Source organism: Eleutherodactylus coqui, chromosome 8 (assembly GCF_035609145.1).
Source record: "Eleutherodactylus coqui strain aEleCoq1 chromosome 8, aEleCoq1.hap1, whole genome shotgun sequence".
In the NCBI taxonomy this organism is placed as follows: domain Eukaryota; kingdom Metazoa; phylum Chordata; class Amphibia; order Anura; family Eleutherodactylidae; genus Eleutherodactylus; species Eleutherodactylus coqui.
The window spans coordinates 10,276,506-10,303,994 of NC_089844.1; the positions used below are offsets into that span (position 1 = coordinate 10,276,506).

The following is a 27,489-nucleotide window of genomic DNA, read 5'->3' on the forward strand; positions in this document are numbered from 1 at the left end:
AGACTGCCGGATAAAAGATGGTGCCGCTGTGCCCTGCAGGGTGCCAGCTTCTGGGATTGTACCTCTACCCAAGAGGTCAGAGGTGAAGGAGTGCAGACATTAAAGGGGTTTTACGGGCAAAACCTGTTGATGACCTACCGTCAAGATGGGTCATTAGTAATGAATCTCAGGAGAGCTGCTGCTGGTGGGGAACCCCTAGCAATGCGCCCGGCCCCCGGTTAGTGCAATGGGCAGGACACAAGTCACGGCAGATGGTACCAGAGGTGCGCCGGCTGGCTTCACTCCCATTGAAATGAGTCTTCAAAATGTAAATGCATGCCCTGGGAAGCAAGCAGTCCCCGCATATTGGCAAGCATTTAAGGCATCTGCAGCGGGAGCCGTCTGTGACTGAGCACAGCCCTTACATGCTGCTATCATGTAAAGGGTTCACCGAGGGAGGGCGCTCCCTCTGTGACGTCATCATCCCTCCACCATGGAATCCTGGAGGTCCAATGGGTTGCCATGGAAACCGGAAGCCAGATAATGGACTCCAGGTCTGCTATGATATGTGATCGTTATCAACAGCGATATTGAAGTACTGCAGTGTATTATCAATGCGATCGTAGGATTGTAGGTTCAAGTCCCCTACAGGGACATTAAAAAAGTGTAAAAAAGAAACAAAACACAAATCTGGTAAAAAAAACAAAAAACACCTTTCTGCGCATTTTTCCATATTTGTTTGGAAAAACAATTAAAAACCCACGTGTAGTATTGTCACATTGGTAACGACCAATACAATAATCTAAACATACTTTTTATCCTGCACGATAAACACTATTAAAAAGGGGAGGAAAGCTGAAAAATTTAACCCAAAATGTTCTTTGTTTATTTCCTCTCGCCATCAAAAAATAAAAGTGATCAAAAAAGCCATATGTACCCCAAAAAAGCTACAAATATGAACTACAGCACATCACGAAAACATTGAGCCCTCACAGAGATGCGTCCATGGAAGAATAATAAAGTTATGGGACTGCAAAAAAAGGCAAAAAAGGTTTTATTGCGCAAAAGTGAAAAAAAAAAATAAATATATATATATATATATATAACTTTGGTAGTTGTTCCAACCCGCAGCGTACTGGATTTCAATCTGCTTGATCTTTTATTCCTGTGGGGGATAAGCTGCTGCCAGAGGAGTCTGATGGGAGGCTTATTTCCCCTTTCGGGCTTTTTCACGGGGGTCGCTGTTCGCCCGCAGTGGGGCCGTGTGCAAAGCTCGCAGCTACACTGCTCTACAGATCGCGTGAACAGGCTAATGTAAGTAGTCCGCTTGAAGTAGACCGTTCACACGATCCGAGGTGCGGCTGCGTGCTTTCCAGCTCCCAAAGGAGCCTATGGAAAGCACGCAGCACAGATAGGGCAGGTCATTGCGTGCACCACAAAGCTAGAGGCGCGCACAGCGCTCACATGTCCTATCTTTGTGGCATACAAGTATTCAGCGCGGCTACAATTCCTGCATGTGAACGCTTCCATGGTAAACAATTATTACCTACAGAAGCGCTTTCTGTGCACTCCTACCAGCGCGGGCACAGCGCCCGTGTGAAAGAGCCCTTACCCCATATACCTGCTAGGCTGATGGCTCGGAATGGCCATCAGCATGCAAATATCACTTGGATACAATGTAGTTGACGCAGAAGTAGAGCTCATCTTCTCAGATGGAGCTTTTAAAAACACGTATAAATTCTTATTACAGCCGGGGGATGGGCACTTTCCTCATCCTGCAATTTTAGATTAAAAAACTACAACTTTGAACGTTTTGGAAATCTTTTTTAATTTATGAAGTGTGTTCGACAGGCATGCGGCAGCGGGCACTCTACTACCAGGTGAAGGAAATAGAAAGTGCTTTCTTACTGCTGTCGTTTGTCACAATCCTCCAGCTGGACCCTCGCTACACTATTTCCTGTTTTAAATGTAAGCCATTCAGTAGGAGGCACAATGTCAGAGCGGGCTGTATATTCCCCCGCAGCCGGCTGTATACATGTCACAGCAGCAGGGGCGCACCGTGGAAAACTTTTCATTTGCGTTAAAATGAAATACTCTCAATGTGGTGAATTTCCATCTGAACCATAAGCTGCAGTATACATCCCTTGTAGCTACAGAGAAATACACGCCGGTGACATGCTGAGTAATGGCCGAGCCCGGGAGACGTAATGTCGCTGCTGCAAGCAAAGGGGGACCAAAAATTCAGGTCATAATGTAATTCAAAAACAACAAAAGCAATGAGCCTCCAGCTCTGGGATGTCTGCGTCAGCTCAGGCAGCAACATTCATGCTTACCTCTGTAAGGGGAGGGAGGTAAGCCAGGTGGGGCTTCTAGATTTGTTCTGCAATCACAGATTCCCTAACACATGGCTGAGCTGGTGGTGTGTGACCTGCGTGGTTGCAAGGGTGCAGGCCCCAACATCGGAGGGTGGAACCAGGAAAATTTAGGCTGGGGGCGATCGCCCTCTTCAAATCTGCCCAGCCAGATGAAGTCTATTGTGGAGCGACATGAATCATCCTTCTCATTTCTCTGCCTCTAAGCTTCTGAGGTGCTGCTGTCAGCCCATCAACACCCCCCCCCCCCCCAACACAATCACTTAGCTCTGCTAATGTATTTATGTTATGAGCTTGGTTCTGGTGCTATATCTATGCTATGAGCTTGGTTCTGTGCTGTACCTAGTCATGAGCTTGGTTCTGGTGCTGTACATATGCTATGGGCTTGGTTCTGGTGCTGTATATATGCTATGGGCTTGGTTCTGGTGTTGTATCTATGTTATGTGCTTGGTTCTGGTGATGTATATATGCTATGGGCTTGGTTCTGGTGTTGTATCTATGTTATGCGCTTGGTTCTGGTGCTGTAGCTATACTAGGAGCTTGGATTTGGTGTTCTATGTACTTAACTTAGTCCGCACTTATATACTGAGCTCGCTTCCTAGGCTTTAGTTATGCAAGGAGCTCAGTTCTGAGGCTGTTCCTATGTTATGAGCTTATTTATGGGGCTGTATTTATGCACTGAGCTTGTTTATGGGGCTGCGTCTATGCTATGAGGTTGGTTCCTGTATCGTATCTATGTACTGAGGCTGGCTCTGGTCCTGTGTTTTTCTTAGGAGCTTGGTCCAGGTACTGTATTTATTGCCTGAGCTGTTCTGCTGTGGGTATGCTACTACGTTGACACTTTCTGCACAAGCAGAATACAGGCAGACTGCCTATCAGTGCAATATATGTACCTTTTCTTCTTATGCTGGGGGCCCCAGAATATTCTGCTCTGGGTGCCAACTAACCCAAGGCTGGCAGGCTGGCACTGCCCTAACACTTCACTTCCAACAACTACTATATAGTGATGCGCAGCAGAGCTACCAGGAGGTTCCTGCCATTACTTATCAATACAGAGTTCTACAATAAGCTTAAGTCCCAATTGCCTATGTGTTGGCACAAATTACCGAGTGCCAGCATACGCAGCAGCAGTGCCCCCACAAGCCGCATGGCAAAATAGATTCTGTCATCAGATTACTGCCGTGTTCAGTAAACCAGCGCTGCCTACATGACAGCCGGCAGATACTGATCGCCAACTGCTGTATCAATGCCACTAATTATAGCAGCCCCTGGGCCTCGTTAATCAAACATTCAATGCAACTATGCAGTTTAATAACTCCCGTTCAATTTCTCACAATTTTCAAAATCTCTGCTTGCTCTCAGTGAATGGAAATGTTTTTGTTTGCACTCAACTGCAGACAATCCGTCCGCGGCGCAGCGTATCGCACAGCATTAGTCTAGGAAGCAGATAATCACTGCCTCCTTGGAAATGACCGAATTTTCAGCCTTGGAAGTAAACAGGAATGCTTGCCTACACCGAGGGGTTAACCCGACGGGCGTGGTCTTGTCCCGTCCGCGGCTTTGATAAGGGTACAAGACGAAAGCATCGCTTTCAATGGTATCCTTCTCCCTATGGGGATTCCCGCGTACTGATACCACTTACCCTGTCGTTCTGGCATGTAGCTTTTCTACCCATCTTCCAGCTTTTTTTCTCAAACTCGCGGACACTAATAGTCAAATATAGTTTAAGTAAACATGGTTCATGCGCTAGTGCGCTCCATAGCAGTGAGTATATAGCGCATGCACCCGTCTGCTTTTACCCTAGTTTGTTTAGTGTTTTTTATGCTCCCCAACACTTTTCATCTGTATCCGTGTCCTGAGGACGCTGCACGTGGCGCCGCTGCTGAGGCACAATGCCCCCTGCTTGAAGGAGCCTGGATCTTACAAATGATGAGACATTAAAGCAAAAAGAATATAAAAAAATTGTGCAACCTTTCCGTATACAATGATTTTTTTTTTGTTTGTTTCTCTTCCGTATTTTCAAATCATAAAGGTGGCTTTGCTCATTAAAGGCAATAGTCTGCCGACACACCTGAAGCCATTTCCAGGGAAGAGATTTAAATATAAGCTCTTCCCTGAAAAACATACCTTTAGTGTTAAAAAAAAAAAAAAAGCGCAGAGAAGACGCGGCTGAGCCCCGGCAGCTGAAGGAAGGGGAGTATGTGTTTTTTTAAATTTTTTACAGCAGTTTGGGTTGTTTTTCAGGGAAGGACTTAGATTTAAAGCCGTTCCCTGAAAAACAATTACTGGCTGCGGGCAGCTGGATCCCCTACCGCAGCTGTCGTCTGTGACAGCTGCGCTAGGGAATTCTTTATTCCCCGCAGGGATGAAGAAAACATCTGCTGCATGCTGCAGATGTGTTCTTCAATCCCCCAGGGGACACGGCAGCGGTGGAGAGGTAAGTATATATATATACATTTTTATTATTTATTTTTTTTACACTAAAAGGGATTATTTTCAGGGAAGAGCTTCTAATTAATTCTCTTCCCTGAAAATCACTTCGGTGTGCCGGCAGACCATTGCCTTGGATGGTGCCGCCAGCAGCAGGCGCGGCTCCATTAAAAGCAAAGTACGGACATGCACACACGTGCTTTTGCGCATACATGGGTGCACACCTATGTACTCACACACTCATGTGAAGCCACCCTAGGGAACGCAGTGGTTGTAATAGACATGTGTTTTTGTGCGCGCTTATGCATGCACATCAACACGCTCGTGTGAAGCCACCCTAACTCTTTCATTTATTGGTCCAGAAGTTTGTTCTTTTGTGCAACCCATTGTATTTTGCATTGGTACAATTTAATTTACCATCTAATATAATGAAAAACCTTTACTAATTTCTAAACAGAGCGAAATGCAAAAATAAAGAAAAAAAAACAATTTCACCATTTTTGCAGAGATTTTGGTTTGACATCTGCAAAAATGACAGGATGGCTTTATTCTGTGCTTCGATAGGATTACATCGACAGCAGATTTATACAGTTTTTTTCCGCTACACTACTTTTAAAAAATACATATTTTCTGTCACCAAAACTTATTTATCTTTGCATAGAGATGGTTGTCCTGCAGTTTCTATTTGTATCATCTAGGAGTTCATAGGACTTTTTGAATGATCTTTATTATGTTATTTCTTGGAGAGGGTTAACCAAAAGAGTCCAACATGTGGGATAAATAATGGGTTGCTTGATGGATTGGCCTGTTAGGGATGTGGCAATACCAAACATTTGTTGTTTTTTTTTCTTATTTTAAATATGGAAAAAGGTTTTTTTAAACTTAGGACCTTTTAGTTTTACTATTAAAAAAACAACAACTTTTTTTCTCATTTTTACACTTTATTATAGATATGGGGAAGATATTTTTTTACTTTTAGTATCTTTTAAGTTTTATAATAAAAACTAGAGATGAGCGAGCATACTCGTCCGAGCTTGATGCTCGTTCGAGTATTAGGGTGCTCGAGATGCTCGTTACTCGAGACGAGCACCACGCAGTACTCGTCTCGATTAAATGAGCACTGACCATTGAATTCAATGGAGCCGGCAATACAGCAGGCTCTATTGAAAGCAATGGGCTGCCGGCGATCGCGGGATGAATTGTTGGGAAGGGCTTAAATATATAAGCCCTTCCCTGCAATTCATCTAGAAATATGTAAAAATAAAAAATATATATATACTCACCTGGTCCCGGCAGAACGATGTTAGCCCATTGAATTCATGAATGGGTGTGACTGAGGGATGCCTCTGATTGGTCAAGCTGTGACCAATCAGAGGCATCTCATTCAGCAGGCGGGGATTTAAAATCCCCGACTGCTGAATACTACTCACAGCTGTTCAGAGCAGTTCAGGAGAACTGCAGCCTGCCGCGCTGAACTCCGTCTGCCGGCACCAGGTGAGTATATATATATTTTTTATTTTTACACATTTCTGGATGAATTGCAGGGAAGGGCTTATATATTTAACCCCTTCCCGACAATTCATCCCGCGATCGCCGGCAGCCCATTGCTTTCAATGGAGCCGGCTGTATTGCCGGCTCCATTGAATTCAATGGGCTAACATCGTTCTGCCGGGACCAGGTAAGTATATATATATTTTTTATTTTTACACATTTCTGGATGAATTGTAGGGAAGGGCTTATATATGTAAGCCCTTCCCGACAATTCATCCCGCGTACTATTCGTTTCTGTGTTGTTTCCATCACTTTCTTGTGTTTTGCAGATTTTCACAAATGAAAACCTTAGTGAGCATCGGCGATATACAAAAATGCTCGAGTCGCCCATTGACTTCAATGCAGTTCGTTACTCGAAACGAACTCTCGAGCATCACTGAAAGTTCGACTCGAGTAACGAGCACCCGAGCATTTTGGTGCTCGCTCATCTCTAATGTCAGCCCTTCGTACCTTCATTGCTTGTATTAGAGCATGAACAAGTCCAAAGTCTTGTTTTTGCAGTTCAAACTCTGCACTATTGCCTGCGCAAAAAAAGGAAAGTCGAAAGCTAGGCAAAGTTTAGCTTTTCTTATGAGTACGAATATCATGCAAGAAATATGCTCATGAGAGCAAAGCCAATGAAATCGATGGCTTTGACGAATTTTGCGGGTGTGGTTTTCCCGCCCACAAAACGTTCCGCAAACACAGTCCTCTGTTTAAACTCTTAATTAGTAGAAAATGTTTACATTTTCTGTACAGGTAACCTGTCATCTAATATTATGCTAGTCCAGAGTTAAAACTTGACATGATTCTAGATTCACACGAAGACTGCATTTATATCACTTGACATAAATTCAGATTTTTAAGACGTGGGATGCACCAACCAACCCGATAATGCCAACAGCGGTCTTGATTGGGAAGACTTTTTATGACTATACTTACTGTGCATATATATAAAGATCTGGGGAAAGTTCAGTGTTTATTTTTTCCCTAAGGATTATTGTACAGGAGTGAATCAGAGTTTTATTTACAGCAGGATATCATTATTTCCAGCACAGCATGAAATCGTCATTCTGCCACAGATGAACTCCAACTATAATCCTACTCACCGGGAAGAATAGTTATAACTCTTAGAAATCTCTCACCTATGCCAAAAAATACAGGTAGTACAATACTGCTGCCTATATACAAGAACATACTACTATAATACTGCCCCCTATGTACAACAATATAACTACTATAATACTGCCCCCATATAAAAAAATATAACTACTACAATACTGTTCCCTGTGTACAAGAATATAACTACTATAATACTGCCCCCTATGTACAGGAATATAACTACTATAATACTGCCTCCTTTGTACAAGAATATAACTACTATAATACTGCCTTCTATGTACAAGAGTATAACAACTATAATACTATCCCCTATGTACAAGAATATAGCTGCTATAATACTGCCACCTATGTACAAGAATATAACAACTATAATACTGCCGCCTATATACAATAATATAATAACTATAATACTGCGCCCTATGTACAAGAATATAACTGCTATAATACTGTCCCTTATGTACAAGAATATAACTACTATAATACTGCCTTCTATGAACAAGAGTATAACAACTATAATACTATCCCCTATGTACAAGAATATAAATACTATAATACTGCCCCCTATGTACAAGAATATAACTACTATAGTACTGTTCCCTATGTACAAGAATATAACTACTATAATACTGCTCCCTATGTACAATATAACTACTAAAATACTGCTCCTATGTACAAGAATATAACTACTATAATACTGCCCACTATGTACAAGAATATAACTACTATAATACTGCTCCCTATGAACAATATAACTACTATAATACTGTTCCTATGTACAAGAATATAACAAGAATACTGTCCCCAATGTACAAGAATATATATACTATAAAACTGTTCCCTATGTATAAGAACATATCTACTATAATATTGTCCCTATGTACAATAATATAATTACTATAATACTGCCCCCTATGTACAAGAATATAACTACTGTAATACTGCTCCCCATGTACAATAATATAACTACTATAATACTATCCCCTATGTACAAGAATATAACTGCTATAATACTGCTCCTATGTACAAGAATATAACTACTATAATACTTCCCCCTTTATATACAAGAATATAACTACTATAAAACTGCCCCCTGTGTACAAGAATATGAATACCATAATACTGCCCCCTATGTACAAAAATAAAACTACCATAATACTGCCTCCTATATACAAGAATATAACTACCATAATACTGCCTCCTATATACAAGAATATAACTACCAAAATACTGCCTCCTATGTACAAGAATATAACTACTATAATACTGCCCCCTATGTACAACAATATAACTACTATAATACTGCCTCCTATGTACAAGAATATAACTACTATAATACTGCCTCCTATGTACAAGAATATACCTATTATAATACTGCCTCCTATGTACAAGAATATACCTACTATAATACTGCCTCCTATGTACAAGAATATACCTACTATAATACTGCCTCCTATATACAAGAATATACCTTCTATAATACTGCTCCTATGTACAAGAATAAAACTACTATAATACGGCTCCTATGTACATGAATATAACTTCTATAATACTGCCTCCTATGTACAAGAATATAACTACTATTATACTGCCCCCTATGTACAACAATATAACTACTATAATACTACCTCCTATGTACAAGAATATAACTACTATAATACTGCCCCCATGTACAAGATTATATCTACTATAATACTGCCTCCTATGAAGAAGAATATAACTAATATAATACTGCCCCCATGTACAAGATTATATCTACTATAATACTGCCCCTATGTACAAGAATATAACTAATATAACACTGCTCCTATGTACAAGAATATAACTACTATAATACGGCTCCTATGTACAAGGATATACCTTCTATAATACCGCTCCTATGTACAAGAATATAACTACTATAATACTGCTCCTATGTACAAGAATATACCTACGATAACACTGCTCCTACGTACAAGAATATAACTACTATAATACGGCTCCTATGTACAAGAATATAACTTCTATAATACTGCCGCAATGTAAATGAATATAACTTCTATAATACTGCCCCTTATGTACAAGAATATAACTACTATAATACTGCCTCCTATGTACAAGAATATAACTATTATAATACTGCCCCCTATGTACAACAATATAACTACTATAATACTGCCTCCTATGTACAAGAATATAACTACTATAATACTGCCCGCTATGTACAAGAATATAACTACTATAACACTGCCCCCTATGTACAAGAATATAACTACTATAAGACTGCTCCCTATGTACAATAATATAACTACTTTAATACTACCCCCTATGTACAAGAATATAACTACTATAATACTGATCCCTATGCACAAGAATATAACTACTATAATACTGCCTCCTATGTACAAGAATATAACTACTATAATACTGCCCCTATGTACAAGAATATAAATAATATATAACACTGCTCCTATGTACAAGATTATAACTACTATAATACTGCCCACTATGTACAAGAATAGAACTACTATAATACTGCCGCCTATATACAAGAATATAACTACTATAATACTGCCTTCTGTGTAAAATAATATAACCACTATCTTACTGCCTCCTATGGACAAGAATATAAGTACAAGAATATAACTACTATAATACTGCCCCCTATATACAATAATATGGTAACTATAAAACTGTCCCCTATGTACAAGAATAAAACTACTATAATACTGCTCTTATGTACAAGAATATAACTATTATACTACTGCTCCCTGTGTACAAGAATATAACTACTATAATACTGCTTCCTGTGTACAAGAATATAACTGCTATAATACTGCTCCCTGTGTACAGGAATATAACTACTACAATACTGCCCCCTGTGTACAAGAAAATAACTACTACAATACTGCTCCCTGTGTACAAGAATATCACTACTACAATACTGCTCCCTGTGTGCAAAAATATAACTACTCTAATACTGCCCCCTATGTGCAAGAATATAACTACTATAATACTGCCTCCTATGTACACGAATATAATAATACTGCCCCATATGTACAAGACTATAACTACTATAATATTGACCCTATGTACAAGAATATAACCACTATAATACTGCTCCCCATGTACAAGAATATAACTACTATAATACTGCTCCCTATGTACAAGAATATAACTACTATAATACTGATCCCTATGTACAAGAATATAACTACTATAATACTGCCCCCTATGTACAAGAATATAACTACTATAATACTGCGCCTATGTACAAGAATATAACTACTATAATACTGATCCCTATGTACAAGAATATAACTACTATAATACTGCCCCCTATGTACAAGAATATAACTATTATAATACTGCCTTCTATGTACAAGAATATAAATACTGTAATACTGCTCCTATGTAAAAGAATATAACTACTATAATACTGCTCCTATGTACAAGAATATAAGTACTATAATACTGCCTCCTATGTACAAGAATATAAGTACTATAATACTGCCCCCTATGTACAAGAATATAACTACTATAATAATGCCCGCTATGTACAAGAATATAACTACTATAACACTGCCCCCTATGTACAAGAATATAACTACTATAACACTGCCCCCTATGTACAAGAATATAACTACTATAATACTGATCCCTATGTACAAGAATATAACTACTATAATACTGCCTCCTATGTACAAGAATATAACTACTACAATACTGCCCACTTTTTACAAGAATATAACTACTATACTACTGCTCCCTGTGTACAAGAATATAACTACTATAATACTGCTCCCTGTGTGCAAGAATATAACTACTATAATACTGCCTCCTATGTGCAAGAATATAACTACTATAATACTGCCTCCTATGTGCAAGAATATAACTACTATAATACTGCCTCCTATGTACACGAATATAACTACTATAATACTGCCTCCTATGTACACGAATATAACTACTATAATACTCCCCCCTATTTACAAGAATATAACTACTATAATATTGTCCCTATGTACAAGAATATAACTACTATAATACTGCCCCTATGTACAAGAATATAACTACTATAATACTGCCCCCTATGTACAAGAATATAACTACTATAATACTGATACCTATGTACAAGAATATAACTACTATAATACTGCCCCTATGTACAAGAATATAACTACTATAATACTTCTCCCTATGTACAAGAATATAGCTACCATAATACTGATACCTATGTACAAGAATATAACTACTATAATATTGCCCCCTATGTACAAGAATATAACTATTATAATACTGCCACCTATATACAAGAATATAAGTACTGTAATACTGCTCCTATATAAGTACTGTAATACTGCTCCTAGGTACAAGAATATAACTACTATAATACTGCTCCTATGTACAAGAGTATAACTACTATAATACTGCCACCTATGTACAAGAATATAAGTACTGTAATACTGCTCCTAGGTACAAGAATATAACTACTATAATATTGCCCCTATGTACAAGAATATAACTACTATAATACTGCTCCCTGTGTACAAGAATATAACTACTATAATACTGCTCCTATGTACAAGAATATAACTACTATAATACTGCCCCCTATGTACAAGAATATAACTACTATAATACTGCCCCTATGTACAAGAATATAACTACTATAATACAGCCCCCTATGTACAAGAATATAACTACTATAACACTGCCCCCTATGTACAAGAATATAACTGCTATAATACTGCCCTCTATGTACAAGAATATAACTACTACAATACTGCCCACTTTTTACAAGAATATAACTACTATAATACTGCCCCCTATGTACAAGAATATAACTACTATAATACTGCCCCCTATGTACAAGAATATAACTACTATAATACTGCTCCTATGTACAAGAATATAACTACTATAATACTGCCCCCTATGTACAAGAATATAACTACTATAATACTGCCTCCTATGTACAAGAATATAACTACTATAATACTGCTCCCTGTGTGCAAGAATATAACTACTATAATAGTGCCTCCTATGTGCAAGAATATAACTACTATAATACTGCCTCCTATGTGCAAGAATATAACTACTATAATACAGCCCCCTATATACAAGAATATAACTACTATAATACTGCCCCCTGTGTACAAGAATATAACTACTATAATACTGCCCCCTATGTACAAGAATATAACTACTATAATACTGCCCCCTATGTACAAGAATATAACTACTATAATACTGCTCCTATGTACAAGAATATAACTACTATAATACTGCCCCCAATGTACAAGAATATAACTACTATAATACTGCCCTCTATGTACAGAAGTATCACTGCTATAATACTGCCGGTAAAAACGGTATATAACTGAGATTGTAAGAGTATTCTCATAGTTGAAGCTGCCTCTATAAAGCCACATTAAATGAGGAGATTTAGCCTTCGGATAATCTTTTTGACTAATCAGTGTATTTTTTCTCTCTCGTCTATTTTAAGAACCGCAAAAAGCATTATACAAAGCTGCGGCATAAAATGTACTGCGCTTACCTCCCCATTACCCTTTTCAAAGTTCACCTCTTCAGCTGTGCATTAAGTGCTTAAAACAAAACTGGAGTAACATGTTCCTTCTTATGAGGTTTCAGATCAACATTTTCTCTGAACTAATCTGTTTAAAGGGCAAAAATGCACAAAATGTATCAGATATTAGAATCTCAGGTAAATCTCTTGTTGACTTTATAGATTTTGCTCCGAGTTTCAAGTAAATCCTCCTCATTTCCTGGAAGCATCACATTCACTCCACTGTCTGAACCTCTGATGAGAAGTTTGCTGTCTGGTTATGATTTTGCTCTCTTAGTGCATTTGCCTGTGAAAGCAAAATTAGATTGTAAGCTCCACCGGAGCAGGATCCTATTCCCAGTACAAAGCTACGTGTCAGTCATTTATGAATAAAACATGACAAATGGCTGCAAGCTGTGTCCTAGGAATTGGTTTGCTGTGTAGATGACTACGGTAGGGCATAAAAGATGAATATGAACTCTTTCAGTACTGCAGGTGCGGACTATATTGTAGACTATGTTGACAGAAGTATTGGAATGCACATAGAAGGTGATGAGATGGGATTTTATACCCATCTGGTTTTGGGCCGTCTTTGTCCTCAATGACTGCAGTATATCCCTCCTAGGTTGCTTTCTACCAAATTTCTATGGATGTGTGGAGAGATCTGCCTCTATTCTTTGAGGAGAGCTTCAGATGGTGATGTGGGGATGATGGGCGTGCACGGATACAGCATTCTAATTCATTCCAAAGATGCTCAGACCTTGGGCCGGCCAATGATGTTTGCAGACATTCTGCTCCTCTGCACTGTGTGCCATATGATATGGCGCTCGATCATGTTGGTGGAGACATGGAGCTGAACCAGAGTATTACCACAGGGGAGGTGATGCCGCATTGTCCGGGATGTTTCTGTACCCATTGGCATTGAGGGTGGACTTCACTCTAATCAATGGCTCTCGTCCTTCCCAGCAGAACCCCCCCCCACCCACCCACCCACCCACACCATAACAGAACCTCCTCCAAATGTCACTGCTCATACAACGCAGTCACATAGAAACCGCTCTCCAGATAACCGCCACACCCAAGTGTGACCATCCGGTTGCAAGATAGTGGACTGTGATCCATCTGTCCACAACACTTGCTTCCACTCATTTATAATCCGAGAACGACACTCCAAGCACCTCGGTGCATTCACTGCTGTCTTGTTGTGTGCAGCCGCTCGTCCATGTTAGTCCTGTGCATGCAGTTCCCAACAAATTATTCTGGTGCTAATAGACATTTCAATGTCCTGTGAGACCTCCTGAGCGAGGGCAAACGCTGTGTGTGATGCCTTAACAGCTCGTACAAGGCTTTGTTGTCCACGTTCTATCAGCTCACTTGAGGTCTCCCTGACCGTAGCGTCACCGCAGACACCGGATGGCTTCCATCTCCCAACAACATGGCCAACAGTGAATTCTGGAAGGTCCAGAAGCTGCGATGTCTCATACCGATTGGTTGCTGACATTCCCCTACCAGACACCGTTGTCAGCTCTACATTTGGTGGCATCCCACCACCAGACCCCATTGTCAGTTCTACACGTGGTGACATCCTCCAATCAGACCCCGTTGTCAGCTCTACACCTAGTGACATCCCCCTACCAGACCTTATTGTCAGCTCTACACCTGGGGGCATCATACCACCAGAGCCCGTTGTCAGCAATCATTTTTTTTAAAAGAGTGTATATCTAGATGTTGTAAACCGACAGGACCAACAAGCCTGTAAAAAGCATTCATCCTCTTAGGTTTCATGCATGGATGTGTTATGGTGTCCATATTATTATACAAGCCAATGCTGTAATTCTTTGTGCCTGCAAGTGTGCATGTGGCAAGCTGCTTCAGGTACTGCATTAGGCTAGATCTCTGCTGCAACGCCGTGTCACATCAAAACTGTTGCATTTCGGATTTTTGGAAAAGGATTCTTGCAACTTTTTCTCAAAGGACAACAAGTACGTTACAAGCGAGTCATAGTAATGTTGTGATCTTATCACAGCTTGTGGAGTTCTAACATTATGCAGGGATTTCTTTCCCAGTGTTACAATCATCAGGAATCCTCCTGCTGCATCGTGAAGTCCTATCTTCTACTTTGTTGTTGGAGCAGATGTTATGCAATTGTCCCATAGCTCATGCATTACAGTGTCTCTTTGACCAAACTGCTGCTGCTCTGGCTCCTTTGGACACCAATTCCTGATTGGCTAAAATCTCTTTAAATATTATTGGCTTCTGCAGTATATTGCCGGTTATAGCGGACATATGTGTTTAAATCCAGTATTGCTTGTATGCTTTTAGTATTTTGTTTCTTAGCCTAGCTTGTTATTGTCAGTATAGATTATTCTTGTGGTTATTCCTACCTCAGTTCTTGCTTCTTAGCCTAGTAGTTGCTGTTTGTTTTCTTCCCACTTTGTATCCATATTCACCTTGCTTTTTACCTCAGCTGTGCTGAGTTTGATTTTCATGTCTTTAGGTCTTAGTGCCCTGTCATTGCTTGTCAGGGTTTGTTTTTTCACATAAAGTTTCCATTAGAGATAACTGTAGGAATATTCAGGGTCAATGGTGTCTGGTGTTAGGGTTAGGGGAAGACTTAGGGAAAGTTAGAGTTATGGTCAGTTTGTTACTATTTGCTCAAATCATCCGTGTGCTTCATTAGTCTGAAAACCATCATCTGTTTTGTGCCATCGTCTGATCACCAAACCATTGTGGTTCTATATCTGATTGGTGAGTTTCTATTTTTGCATCTTTTTATAAATAAAAGGCTTCATATCGTTGCTCATTAGACTGTTCAGTTGTAACACAATTCAGCTCCACTAAACTGTGATTATGTGAGCACTAGGAGACACCATTAGTACGCAGGAAAAATGACTGTTGTAGGTGAAGCCCAGTTCTGTGTGCCCAACCGGCTCTGTTACAGTAGAAGCATTACCTTCTAGTTTGAATGAGCGGCCCAAGGTTGACTCAGCCTTCCATCCTTCCGAGGTCAGTAAAATGAGAACCCAGCTTGGTGGGGGGTAATAAATAATAATTACCTGAAAGCGCTGCAGAATAAGTTGGCGCTATACAAATACCGAGATTTATTATAGTGATGGAACACAGCAGCAGCAGCACTTGGAGTGCTTATAGGCTACTAACATTGACTTTTGTGCCACCAATGCAATGTACATGAACCACTAGACTATGCTTTAGATATGCGGTTTATACTCCCTATCCAGGAAAATCTTTAAAGCCTTTTAGTCTCTGTTTTAGAAAACGCTATTCAGATTCAGCATGTAGGCCGGCCCCCTCAGGGTACGTCCGCATGTAGGCCGGCCCCCTCACGGTACGTCCGCGCGTAGGCCGGCCCCCTCACGGTACGTCCGCGCGTAGGCCGGCCCCCTCACGGTACGTCCGCGCGTAGGCCGGCCCCCTCAGGGTACGTCAGCGCGTAGGCCAGCCCCCTCAGGGTACGTCAGCGCGTAGGCCGGCCCCCTCAGGGTACGTCCGCGCGTAGGCCGGCCCCCTCAGGGTACGTCCGCACGTAGGCCGGCCCCCTCAGGGTACGTCCGCACGTAGGCCGGCCCCCTCAGGGTACGTCCGCGCGTAGGCCGGCCCCCTCAGGGTACGTCCGCGCGTAGGCCGGCCCCCTCAGGGTACGTCCGCACGTAGGCAGCCCCCTCAGGGTACGTCCGCATGTAGTCCGCCCCCTCAGGGTACGTCCGCATGTAGGCAGCCCCCTCAGGGTACGTCCGCATGTAGTCCGCCCCCTCAGGGTACGTACGCATGTAATGGAAGTGATGCTGATTCCTGCAGTGAAAAAATCTGCAGCAAAATCTACAGCACTTCTGCATCAAAACCAAAGGACGAGTCCGATTCAGCTGCAAATCCGTAGCGGATTTCATCCTGTCAGCTGCCGCTAGTTACCAGTACCTAGCAGGAGCAAGTAGGTACACTTAACAAATCACCGCTACCTGCCTGCAGCAGGAGCGCTGCTCACTGCCTGCCCCTGGAACTGCTGCTGAGCACCAGCGCCTCCACTGGTCAGGTGATGCAGCAGTGGGCTGTCACCGGGGGTAAGATGATGGGGCTCAGTTGTAGTTCGGGGTGCGGGCAGTGAGTGGCGACTTGTTAAGTGTCTCTTCTCGCTCCTGTTAGAGACTAGCAATAGCTGAAAGGCTGAAATCAGCCGCGGATCTGCAGCAGAACCCAAATCTGTGCCAGCGCTGCAGAATACGACTCCGTGTTTGATGCACTGATGCGGCAGATTTTGCCGCGGATATTTCCTACTCATTTGGCAATGTTGTTCTCCCAAACATTAAATTTAGGAAAACTTTTTACATTACCTTAAAAAATCTAGATTGAAAAGATATATCTATTCCCCCGTGGTCTGAGCCTCCGATCTGAGCTTCTGTTTATATGCTAATGTTTTTGTATTGTTTTTGAGTCAGTAGTGGGCGTGGCCAGGCTTTATGATGTCACATCCCGCTACCTTTAAATGACTTGCTTCTTGTACAGGCTATGTGCGATGATTAAGGCTTAGTTAGTCGGTCCCCGTCCGCACATTGGAGTGTTTTTACCTTTATATGGATATATTCTAGTAAACATTCATTTTTTGGGAGAAGTGTGGGAGTGATGTGATATACATCATGTTTTCCACATAGCATTCCTGGGGAACCGGCGTGGCGTTGTTCTCCATGCGTCCCCTTATTGGAGGCTGGCTGTTTGGTATAATCTGTGGATACATCTCCGGATTCCGCAGCAAATACCGCCCATAGCATGCTATGGCAGAACGCTTTTTCCTCTACAAAGGCAGAAATAAATTGGGATTTTCTGCTCACGGAGGAAAAATTGCAGCATGCTCCATTTCTGTGCGAATTCCGAACGGACGGTTTCCATTGAAGTCAATGGAAGCCGTCCGACCTGTGGCCCTTCCACAATGACATTGATGAAAGGCCGCAGGAGAAGCCAAGATTAAAAAAAAAACAAAAAAAACTACTGCGCATGTCTGACGGTTTGCTGTGCGCACCATCCGCAGTACAGAAAAAGAAAAGCAAGTACGCGCGAATGCCGGCCGGGCACAGGGTCAGATTCTGCTGTGGGCTCCCACATGCCATGTGCAGCCAGCCTTAATGTTTATCTATGCCTCCCGCAAGACCTTTGGGGCGGATTCTATTGCTAGTGTCACTGGTGATCCCGACAATGGAAGATGACAGATTACTGCAAACACTGGGGTGAGGTATGAAGACCGGCTTACCACCGCATGAACATGAACACTCCCCTACAGTGGGAAGCCAATGTATCCTATGGTTATTATGTGTAACACCATCCGTTTGTCAGGGGGGATAATATAGAGACCCGTTGGCATTACACAAGAAGAAAAAAATAAGGAAGGTGTAAGAGAACAGAGAAGAGGGAAGAAGAAGAGGAGAAGGAATACATCTAATCAACACGCTTAATAAGAATTGTCACAAGAGTTTCTATTCCACTGGATACAACTGCTGATATTGAGTCCTGCTGTCTGAATGCCATCAATCTAATACCTTTTTAGAGGTGCTGTCGTTGTCCCCCTGGTTGTCCCGATTATCACAGGTGAACATGTTACCAGAATGGCAGACAAGCCTTCTAGCATCCTGCACTTCTAGGTAACTGAACCTTTATTTTGAGTATATACTGACGAGCACAAATTATAAAGTCTGAGTGGGAAGTGAAAAGCAATAGATTTCAGTGTAATTGAGATTGGCTGGGCATGGAATTAACTCCCTCTTTGCTTTCAGACATTAATTGCATTATTCCACGTCTCACTAACTTCAGGATTCCTTAGCATGCATTTTAAATAGTTAGTTAGAACTATTACAAAAACTTATGGCTGCAAATTGGGGAGAAAACAAACAGGTAGGACTCGGGGGCCGGCCGTGTTATTGGGGGCGGGGAGTTTACCTTTTGGCTTATTAACATTGAGGGTCTATAAGTTCTGCAAACATTTTGTAAGAGGAGTCCGGTTATCATGTTCCCCAGCCCATCCACCGTAGCGTTCATTTGTCCTAGAATGTATAGATATCTGCTCCCTAGAGGCATTTCCCGATCCTGGTATTTGGGGCCATGATGCTTTGCGGCAGGAATAAATTAAAACTTCAACAGAACATCCAAGTAGGCTGGTGCTGAACACACAGCTATAAGAACATGAAACACACGGAGAACAGATAGATGTTCCATCCACACAGACACTCGCTCCCTGGGGGGATTTTAAGCTATGTGTCTTATACACTGCAAATATACTGTCACTTCACAACATCTCATATGAAGGGTAAAGCAAGTCATGTGATCGGACTCAGAGGCGCGTGGGTTGGCTTGTATATTCTCCATATTCACACATGGCATTTTTATACCAATAAATGTGGTTCATACCACAAAAGCCCAGAGAACCTACATGTGAACCCACAGCAGCTGCATGATTAGGGAGGACACTTAGTGACATATCTTCACCAAGCTAAGGAATGAACCCAAAAAGGACACCTTTGCCCTAGATAATATTCATTCCTATCCTCTGCAGACATCCATTCCAATTTGTGTTGAAGAGAGAAAAATGAAAAAGAAAAAAAAAAAGATGGTAGAAAAGAAATTTACACTGATGCAGATCACAACCTAAATCAGTGATACTGTAACATACTTCAGAGCTGCACTCACTATTCTGCTGGTGGAGTCACTGTGTACATACATTACTTATCCTGTACTGCTCCTGAGTTATATCCTGTATTATACCCCAGAGCTGCACTCACTATTCTGCTGGTGGAGTCACTGTGTACATAAATTACATATCCTGTACTGACCCTGAGTTACATCCTGTATTATACCCCAGAGCTGCACTCACTATTCTGCTGGTGGAGTCACTGTGTACATATATTACTTATCCTGTACTGATCCTGAGTTACATGCTGTATTATACCCCAGAGCTGCACTCACTATTCTGCTTGTGGAGTCACTGTGTACATACACTACTTATCCTGCACTGATCCTGAGTTACATCCTGTATTATACTGCAGAGCTGCACTCACTATTGTGCTGCTGTAGTCACTGTGTACATACATTACTTATCCTGTACTGCTCCTGAGTTACATCCTATATTATACTCCAGAGCTGCACTCACTATTCTGCTGGTGGAGTCACTGTGTACATAAATTACTTATCCTGTACTGCTCCTGAGTTACATCCTGTTTTATACTCCAGAGCTGCACTCACTATTCTGCTGGTGGAGTCACTGTGTACATATATTACTTATCCTGTACTGATCCTGAGTTACATGCTGTATTATACCCCAGAGCTGCACTCACTATTCTGCTTGTGGAGTCACTGTGTACATACACTACTTATCCTGCACTGATCCTGAGTTACATCCTGTATTATACTGCAGAGCTGCACTCACTATTCTGCTGCTGTAGTCACTGTGTGCATACATTACTTATCCTGCACTGATCCTGAGTTACATCCTGTTTTATACTCCAGAGCTGCACTCACTATTCTGCTGCTGTAGTCACTGTGTGCATATATTACTTATCCTGTACTGATCCTGAGTTACATCCTGTATTATACTTTAGAGCTGCACTGACTATTCTGCCGGTGGAGTCACTGTATACATAGATTATTTATCCTGTACTGATCCTGAGTTACATCCTGTATTATCCTCCAGAGCTGCACTCAGCCCATGTAGGCTGTTGCATAGTATAGGCCAAGTGGTGAGCCATGTAATAATTCCAAGCCAACATGGCCGCCTCACGGAACAAGGACTTCCTGATGGGTAAGATGCGCACCTGTCTTGCAGCCTCTCTCATCACTGCCGTCTCCGCAGTCATCAAACTGGTCACACTGCAGATCAGACGCTACACACTTCTTATTATTGCAGGTGAACTCATCCTTCTTGCAGGGTTTCACTTTCTGCCTTGTTCCTACCAACATTTAACATAAACAAAATAAATCACAATTAGCATTACACCCTCATTAAGATGCATCCGGCATGTAGAGCCACTGACCAAGAAGCAGAAAGGCTCCTCATGCGTTTCAAATATAATTGTTTCAGCACCTAATTTATGGCGCACATAAACTTTCAATTAAGACTTCAATTAAGGTCAATTATGTTTTTTTACTGAAGGTTCCTCTCAAATTACATTAGCGAAGTCCCTGAGACACATAGGGTAAATTCCACGTACCGCAGTGAGCCTCGTCGGAGCTATCTCCGCACTCATCCAGTTCATTACAAATCTGCTCCGTCCTCAGGCACACACGGTTATTATGGCATCGGAAAGGCCTTGTCGATGGGCATGGAAACTTGACTTAGAAACAAAAATGTCAAATATACAATGTCAGTACAATTGCCAAGCGTTCAAAAATGGGGAACATATTACACATGTTATGGCATATAAACTGTTAAGTTTCAGAATGCAATAAGTGTGAAGACACACAAAACTAGCAGAAATAGTGTAAAATACGATAACAATACCCTGACTGCAGTGATTTCCATGTCTAGACGAGCCTTAAGAGCTTTGAGACTATTTGGTAGAGGTCAATAAGCCTTATGATCAATAAGCTTCGTAACTTTTTTAACAGTAACCTATGTATGACGACGCATTCTTCTTTGGTGGATAAGAGTTGGCAATGTACTTAATTAAACAGAATTCATTGAGTTCTCATAGAGAAGAGTCTTGACATAACATGGAGTGATTTCATGCTATTGATAGATAATTGCTAGCAAAATCTTCTCATCACGGGCTTCCATATCTACCAATTTGGCAGCTGGCAATGAGGTTATCAGATCGGTACCGGTGTGGTCTGATAACACACCGTATTTACATTAAATTACATCCTTGACATTTTTTACAATCAGCAGGAGAAATCTTGCTAGATTGTCATCTTCTGATTTGTAAGTTGTTGTTGGGGCAGTTGCTATGACCCATTGGAAAATATCCTAGCCAGACTGCTCAGCCTCGTTACACAGAGCATGGTCCGGTAACTTTTCTAGAAATACTTTTGTTTCTGCAGTGCGGTGCAGTTGATAGCTGGGACAACATGTGCTCTACCCAGTATTCCTTGTTCTAGTTCCATGTACCTAGCTGAAGTCCAGTCTGGTCTTGTCTGGCCAATCAATAGGGCTTTTTTACTAATACTGTCTAAAAGGTAGATGGTGCAGACTAGACAGTCTTAAATGAAAAAATATTTATCACAGTATTTCTGCTGAATGGTAAATCTTACACATTTTTAAGACTGTCTAGTCGAATACAGACGGCCTATTAGTTGGCTTAATTTATGCCAAATATTGCACCAAAGTTCGGTGCAATTTTTTTGAGCAATTTAGGCCATGTCCATTTTTTTGGAGGAGATGAAAAAAACTGTCTTAACGTGTCTAAAAACACACAATAGATGTGGTGCTCAGTATGTGAGATGGTTTACTGCACAATTTGTGCCAGAAAACTAGCAGATTTATCTTGCTCCTTTGTTTTCTTGTCCAGTCGTGTCTTCTCTGTCCAGTTAGTGCATCTTGCTCCTTGATTCCCTAGTCCAGTCTGCCCAGTAAGTGTTTCTTACTCCTTGGTTTTCTTGTCCAAACAGGTCCAGTCAGTGTGTCTTACTCCTTGGTTCTCTATATCAGTCTTGTGTAGTCTGTCCAGTCAGTGTGTCTTACTCCTTGGTTCTCTATATCAGTCTTGTGTAGTCTGTCCAGTTAGTGTGTCTTACTCCTTGGTTCTCTATATCCCTCTTGTGTAGTCTGTCCAGTTAGTGTGTCTTACTCCTTGGTTCTCTATATCAGTCTTGTGTAGTTTGTCTGGTCAGTATGTCTTACTGCTTGGTTTTCTTGTCCAGTCGTGTCCAATCTGCCCAGTCAGTGTGTCTTCCTCCTTGGTTTTCTTCTCCAGCCGTGTCCAGTCTGCCCAGTCAGTGTGTCTTACTCCTTGGTTTTCTTCTCCAGCCGTGTCCAGTCTGTCCAGTCAGTGTGTCTTACTGCTTGGTTTTCTTGTCCAAACATGTCCAGTCAGTGTGTCTTACTCCTTGGTTCTCTATATCAGTCTTGTGTAGTCTGTCCAGTCAGTGTGTCTTACTGCTTGGTTCTCTATATCAGTCTTGTGTAGTCTGTCCAGTCAGTGTGTCTTACTGCTTGGCTTTCTTATCCAGTCGTGTCCAATCTGCCCAGTCAGTGTGTCTTACTCCTTGGTTTTCTTCTCCAGCCATGTCCAGTCTGTCCAGTCAGTAGATCTTGCTCCTTGGTTTTGCACTCTATTCTTGTCAGTTGTGTCTTGTTCCTTGGTTCTCTAGTCTAGTCTCTATTTTCCCAGTTTGTGCTTTGTCTAATATTTCATTGTTATTGTGAGCTTTTGGTCGTCTGTTTCTTTAGTCTCTCCTCTGGACCCCCGTGCCCTTTTCTCCATAGGGTTAGTGTTTTTTTTTAGACCAGATAGTCTGTAGGAATAATTTATGGCTGTTTAGGGAGAGACAGAAGATTTGCTCATGATAGTTTATTTGTATGGATTATTCCCATGTGAACAATGTACAGTAGATATTTGATGACCAACTTTACCACCTAGCCTAAATATCACCTAATAAAACCTCACCAGATGAAGAAAGAGAACTTTTTGGATTCTTCTTATAAATTATCATCCCACATATTATCATCCAGACTGGTCACCTCAAATGAGGCAGCAGTAATGGACTACATTAGTTTATAAGTTGACTCAGTGACATGTTGATTGCTTAGGAATGTAAAATACCATACCACACATTTCAGGCACTTCATCAGAGTTATCTCCACAGTCATCTTCCCCATCACAAAGCCATAGATGCAGCTTACACAGGGTGTTATTGCAAAGGAACTCATCAGCTCTGCAGATATTTTCCCCTTAAAGAGAAATGACAAATATGAGTTCCACCATAAAGAGACGCAGCTTCAGGTCAGTGAACATGATCCACTGGAGAAGAAATGTATAAATCACATGCATGAGGTCTATTAGAAAACAACAGCCTTAGTTTAAGTATATATGGATACAATTAAAGGGGTTGTACCACTTCTAGGTGTTTTCAGCAGGAAGCACACAGCTCCATACATTGTACAGTCGCCCAGGTTGATGCTGCAGGCTGGAGTCCCATTCACTTCCATATGACCCAGCTTGCAGTACCAACCTGGATCACTGCACAATGTATAGAGCTGTCTGCTTCCTGCTAGGAGTGACATAACTATGAAGCCCGTAGAGGGTGTTAAATACACGTTAGGTTGGTATTGCTTTCTTTCTATTATGGCAGCAATGCGCCCTAAGGGCATAAAAAGAGGAGGCAGCTCTACAACTGCATTTCCTATTGGTTACACCCAGGGAGTCCTCTGGATATCGGCTTGTGGTGGCCAGTACCCGTCTCGTATCTGTCAGTTACTAAACGGCACTAGTAAGTATCCAGACTGCAATATACGGTAACGAGCGGGGTTGCGCTAAAGGACTTGAAACTTTTATTACACTCATTCAGTAAGACGACTATTTTCTTTTGCTCAAAAAAGTGCAGCGAGCAAACGGCCTTGTTGTTATTGCTGACATATAATCATTGCACAGACTTAAGGTGCTCTTAGACCAGCCGTTGTTTGAATGAGCGAGTGACGTCGCCGCTATCTAGCTGGCACTCTGTTTAGACCGGCACACGCATTGTTGGCTCGTTCAAACAGGAATCATTCTGAATCGTTCAGTCTTTCACATTCACTGTATAAGCAAATGAGAGACTGAACCAGCGCTGCTTTAACTGAATGATAAGTGAATGAGCCAACGGTGATGTTTATGCCGGTATAAAATGAATGACGAGTGAAAAGTGAATGGTTATCATTCGCCGTTTGGTCGTTGACTTGCATTTAGACCACTTTCATTTCAATGATTTTTTTGAATAATCGTTCCATCTAAAAGCACCTAAAGAAGCTGTTGTATAGCTGGTCTGGCCAGGAAGTGAAAGTTACTAAACCGGTCAGACTTGCACAACAAGGACGCCTGATGGTTATTCCTACACAGAGAACCTCCCCGCAGCCCTCGGCCTCCCATAATATCCCGGGCACAGATCAGGAACTGTAGCCACAACAGGCCAGTACCCAAGTGGCCGATGGTCGCAGAGGTTCCCCTGGTGGAAAAGGAGTCACCCCGGCCTACGACTCCTTCAGTACTAAAAAGGTGACTATTTCAATGTAATGCTTACTCACATTGAATCTACGTCTGTCTCTGCTGTGGCCAACAGAAGGGAACCCCAAACTGAGAATCTCCCTCAATAACATCCACATGGCCCAATAGTTGCCCACATATTTAAATGACAAACTCAACTCTCCACTCAATGTGAATGATTTGCGTAAAGCGTTTTTAAGACCGGCGTTGGTACCTAGAACAGGAGCTCTTAAAGGGGTTCTCTGGGACTAGAAATACAAGTCTGCTTTTCCTTTCCAGAAACTGTACCACTCTTCAGGGGTTGTTACTGGTATTGCAGCTTAACCTTGATGTCATATAGAAGTCATACTAAGCTGCCACCAATGCAGTTTCGGCCCGATTTAACTCACTCTGGACATGTGTTTGTGAACACCAGAACAATGTGTGTCAACACAAAAAACTACTTTTATTTTGTGGCACCCTGTATACAAAGTGACCTTCCTCACAAAAGTGGGCCACTGCAGCCCCAAATCACTCCGTTCTCTAACTATGTAGGCCGCCTCCCTCTGTCGCTGATGGTGAAATTCCATGCTTGCGCTGTGTGGCCTTCTGTCCCAACGGGAATAGACATGCACACTGACATCTCAAAGGATTTCATCGGGATCTGAGCTGAAGTCAATGTCATGATGATGATGTCCTCCACAATGCATCAACGGTGACACCCTAGCTCCTGGCTGGCATTCTAATGTGTGATGCAGAGCCAAACTTGGTCTTAAAGGTCCAGTTACTGGTGGCACTATATGGTAGTCCACTAGAATTATAAGTGTAATTATAGGAGGGCTTTGAGCAAGTATTCCAAATTTGGCGTTTGGCGTCAAGTTCTTCAAACTCATTGAGGTGGCCTACCTCCATGACTCAAGGCAGGGCAATTTTCATATAGAATGCCATGAAATAAAATTTAGTTTCTGTGTTAACACTCATTCTTCTAGTTTTTACATATGTGTGTTAAATTTGTCCCAAACCGCTAGAGTGGCAGCTTAACATAGAAACATCTGATGAACAAATCCCTTTAACATCAAAAGACGTGGACATCTAGAAGTCTGAGGGCTCTCGGATATCTAGATGTTCACAGTCAACTTTACTTTTTGTATGATGAAGCTGATAGTAGAGTTCTTGTCTCAGGTGATATGTATCAGGCAAAACCTTAACTAAGTGAATTGCTCCATATGATAAAATATTTTCGGACATGAAGCATAAAGTTTGCATTCCTAAAGATATGGTCGCTATCTGCAGTACTTCTGTCTCTTCTCCGGCCCGGGGAGAGTTTAGGCTTTTTAATGAAGTAGAATTGCAGTTTACTTTCTGTCGTTTAGAATCTAGTATTTGTATCCCGCGAGTTTTGTACTTCAAACCTTCACTCTCCTCCGCATGCCTCTTATCTTTCTCTTCAACCTATGAAATCACCCAGAAGACCATCCTCGAGAGCAGTTCTTATACTGCTCTTCCCTCAATTCAGAATCTTCATGGCTCTTTTTAGTTAAGTGAAGAGTCACTGCGCAAACTCTTGGCAAAAGTAGAGATTTCAAAATCATGTGCACCCCAGAGAGTGAAGGGAAATCCAAAAATGACAGTTTTACCAGATATTATATATCCATCTGCATTGTAGTAGAGAGGTGGTTTCATGGACTCCTCATTAAAGACGGCAGGGCACAGTTACATAGTTCTGTACATCAGATTTCCGTTGTCATTTTTATGCCAGCTTTGGCCATGTTTATAAAAGTAGATGGGGGTTAGTTAAAAAGGGTGTGTGGATTCAATGGCTTCAATTTACCATACTTATGCCAAAAACTAGTGAAAATATAGCTGAAACCGATAGTGGAATGAGAACTCCTTGATGCACAAGACGGTTTTTGCAAAGGAAGAAGAACAAGCCTTCAATTGCATTGAACATAGCAAGCTGAGGCCATGCCTAAGGCAAATTGGAGTCCCGGGACATCTGGGGCAACTCATACAGTTGTATTATGCGAACCAAGAGGCCACGGTGAGGACCTTCAACACTAACATGGAATTGTTTAGTATCGGGAAGGGTGTGCACCAAGGCTGCATCTTATCCCCTTCATTGTTCAACCTGTATGCAGAGGTGATCATGAGGCAATACAATTTAGACAAATCCAACATCGGAGTCAGGATCGGTGGAAGAAACATCAACGATCTCATATCTACAGATGATACAACCCTGCTGGCAGAAATCAGGAAGATCTTGAACAACTGATGCAAAAAGTTAAAGAAAGAGGTGAAAAAGCAGGCCTATACTTGAATATCAAAAAGTGAAGATCATGACAACAGCCGGTAATGGTGCAGG

The 27,489-nt window shown here is 41.6% G+C and overlaps 1 protein-coding gene across 1 annotated transcript in view; it reads right to left on the reverse strand.

Annotated features, from left to right (window-relative positions):
* The window catches only part of LRP1B (LDL receptor related protein 1B), a 1,872,788-nt gene that overhangs the window by 137,416 nt on the left and 1,707,883 nt on the right, over nt 1–27,489 (reverse strand). Inside the window, exons 73-75 of the mRNA XM_066577770.1 lie at nt 23,738–23,860; nt 21,163–21,305; nt 20,787–20,910 (exon numbers count right to left, since the gene is read on the reverse strand). Of these exons, the coding sequence (XP_066433867.1) occupies nt 20,787–20,910; nt 21,163–21,305; nt 23,738–23,860 (390 nt within the window). The remainder of the gene's footprint in view (nt 1–20,786; nt 20,911–21,162; nt 21,306–23,737; nt 23,861–27,489) is intronic.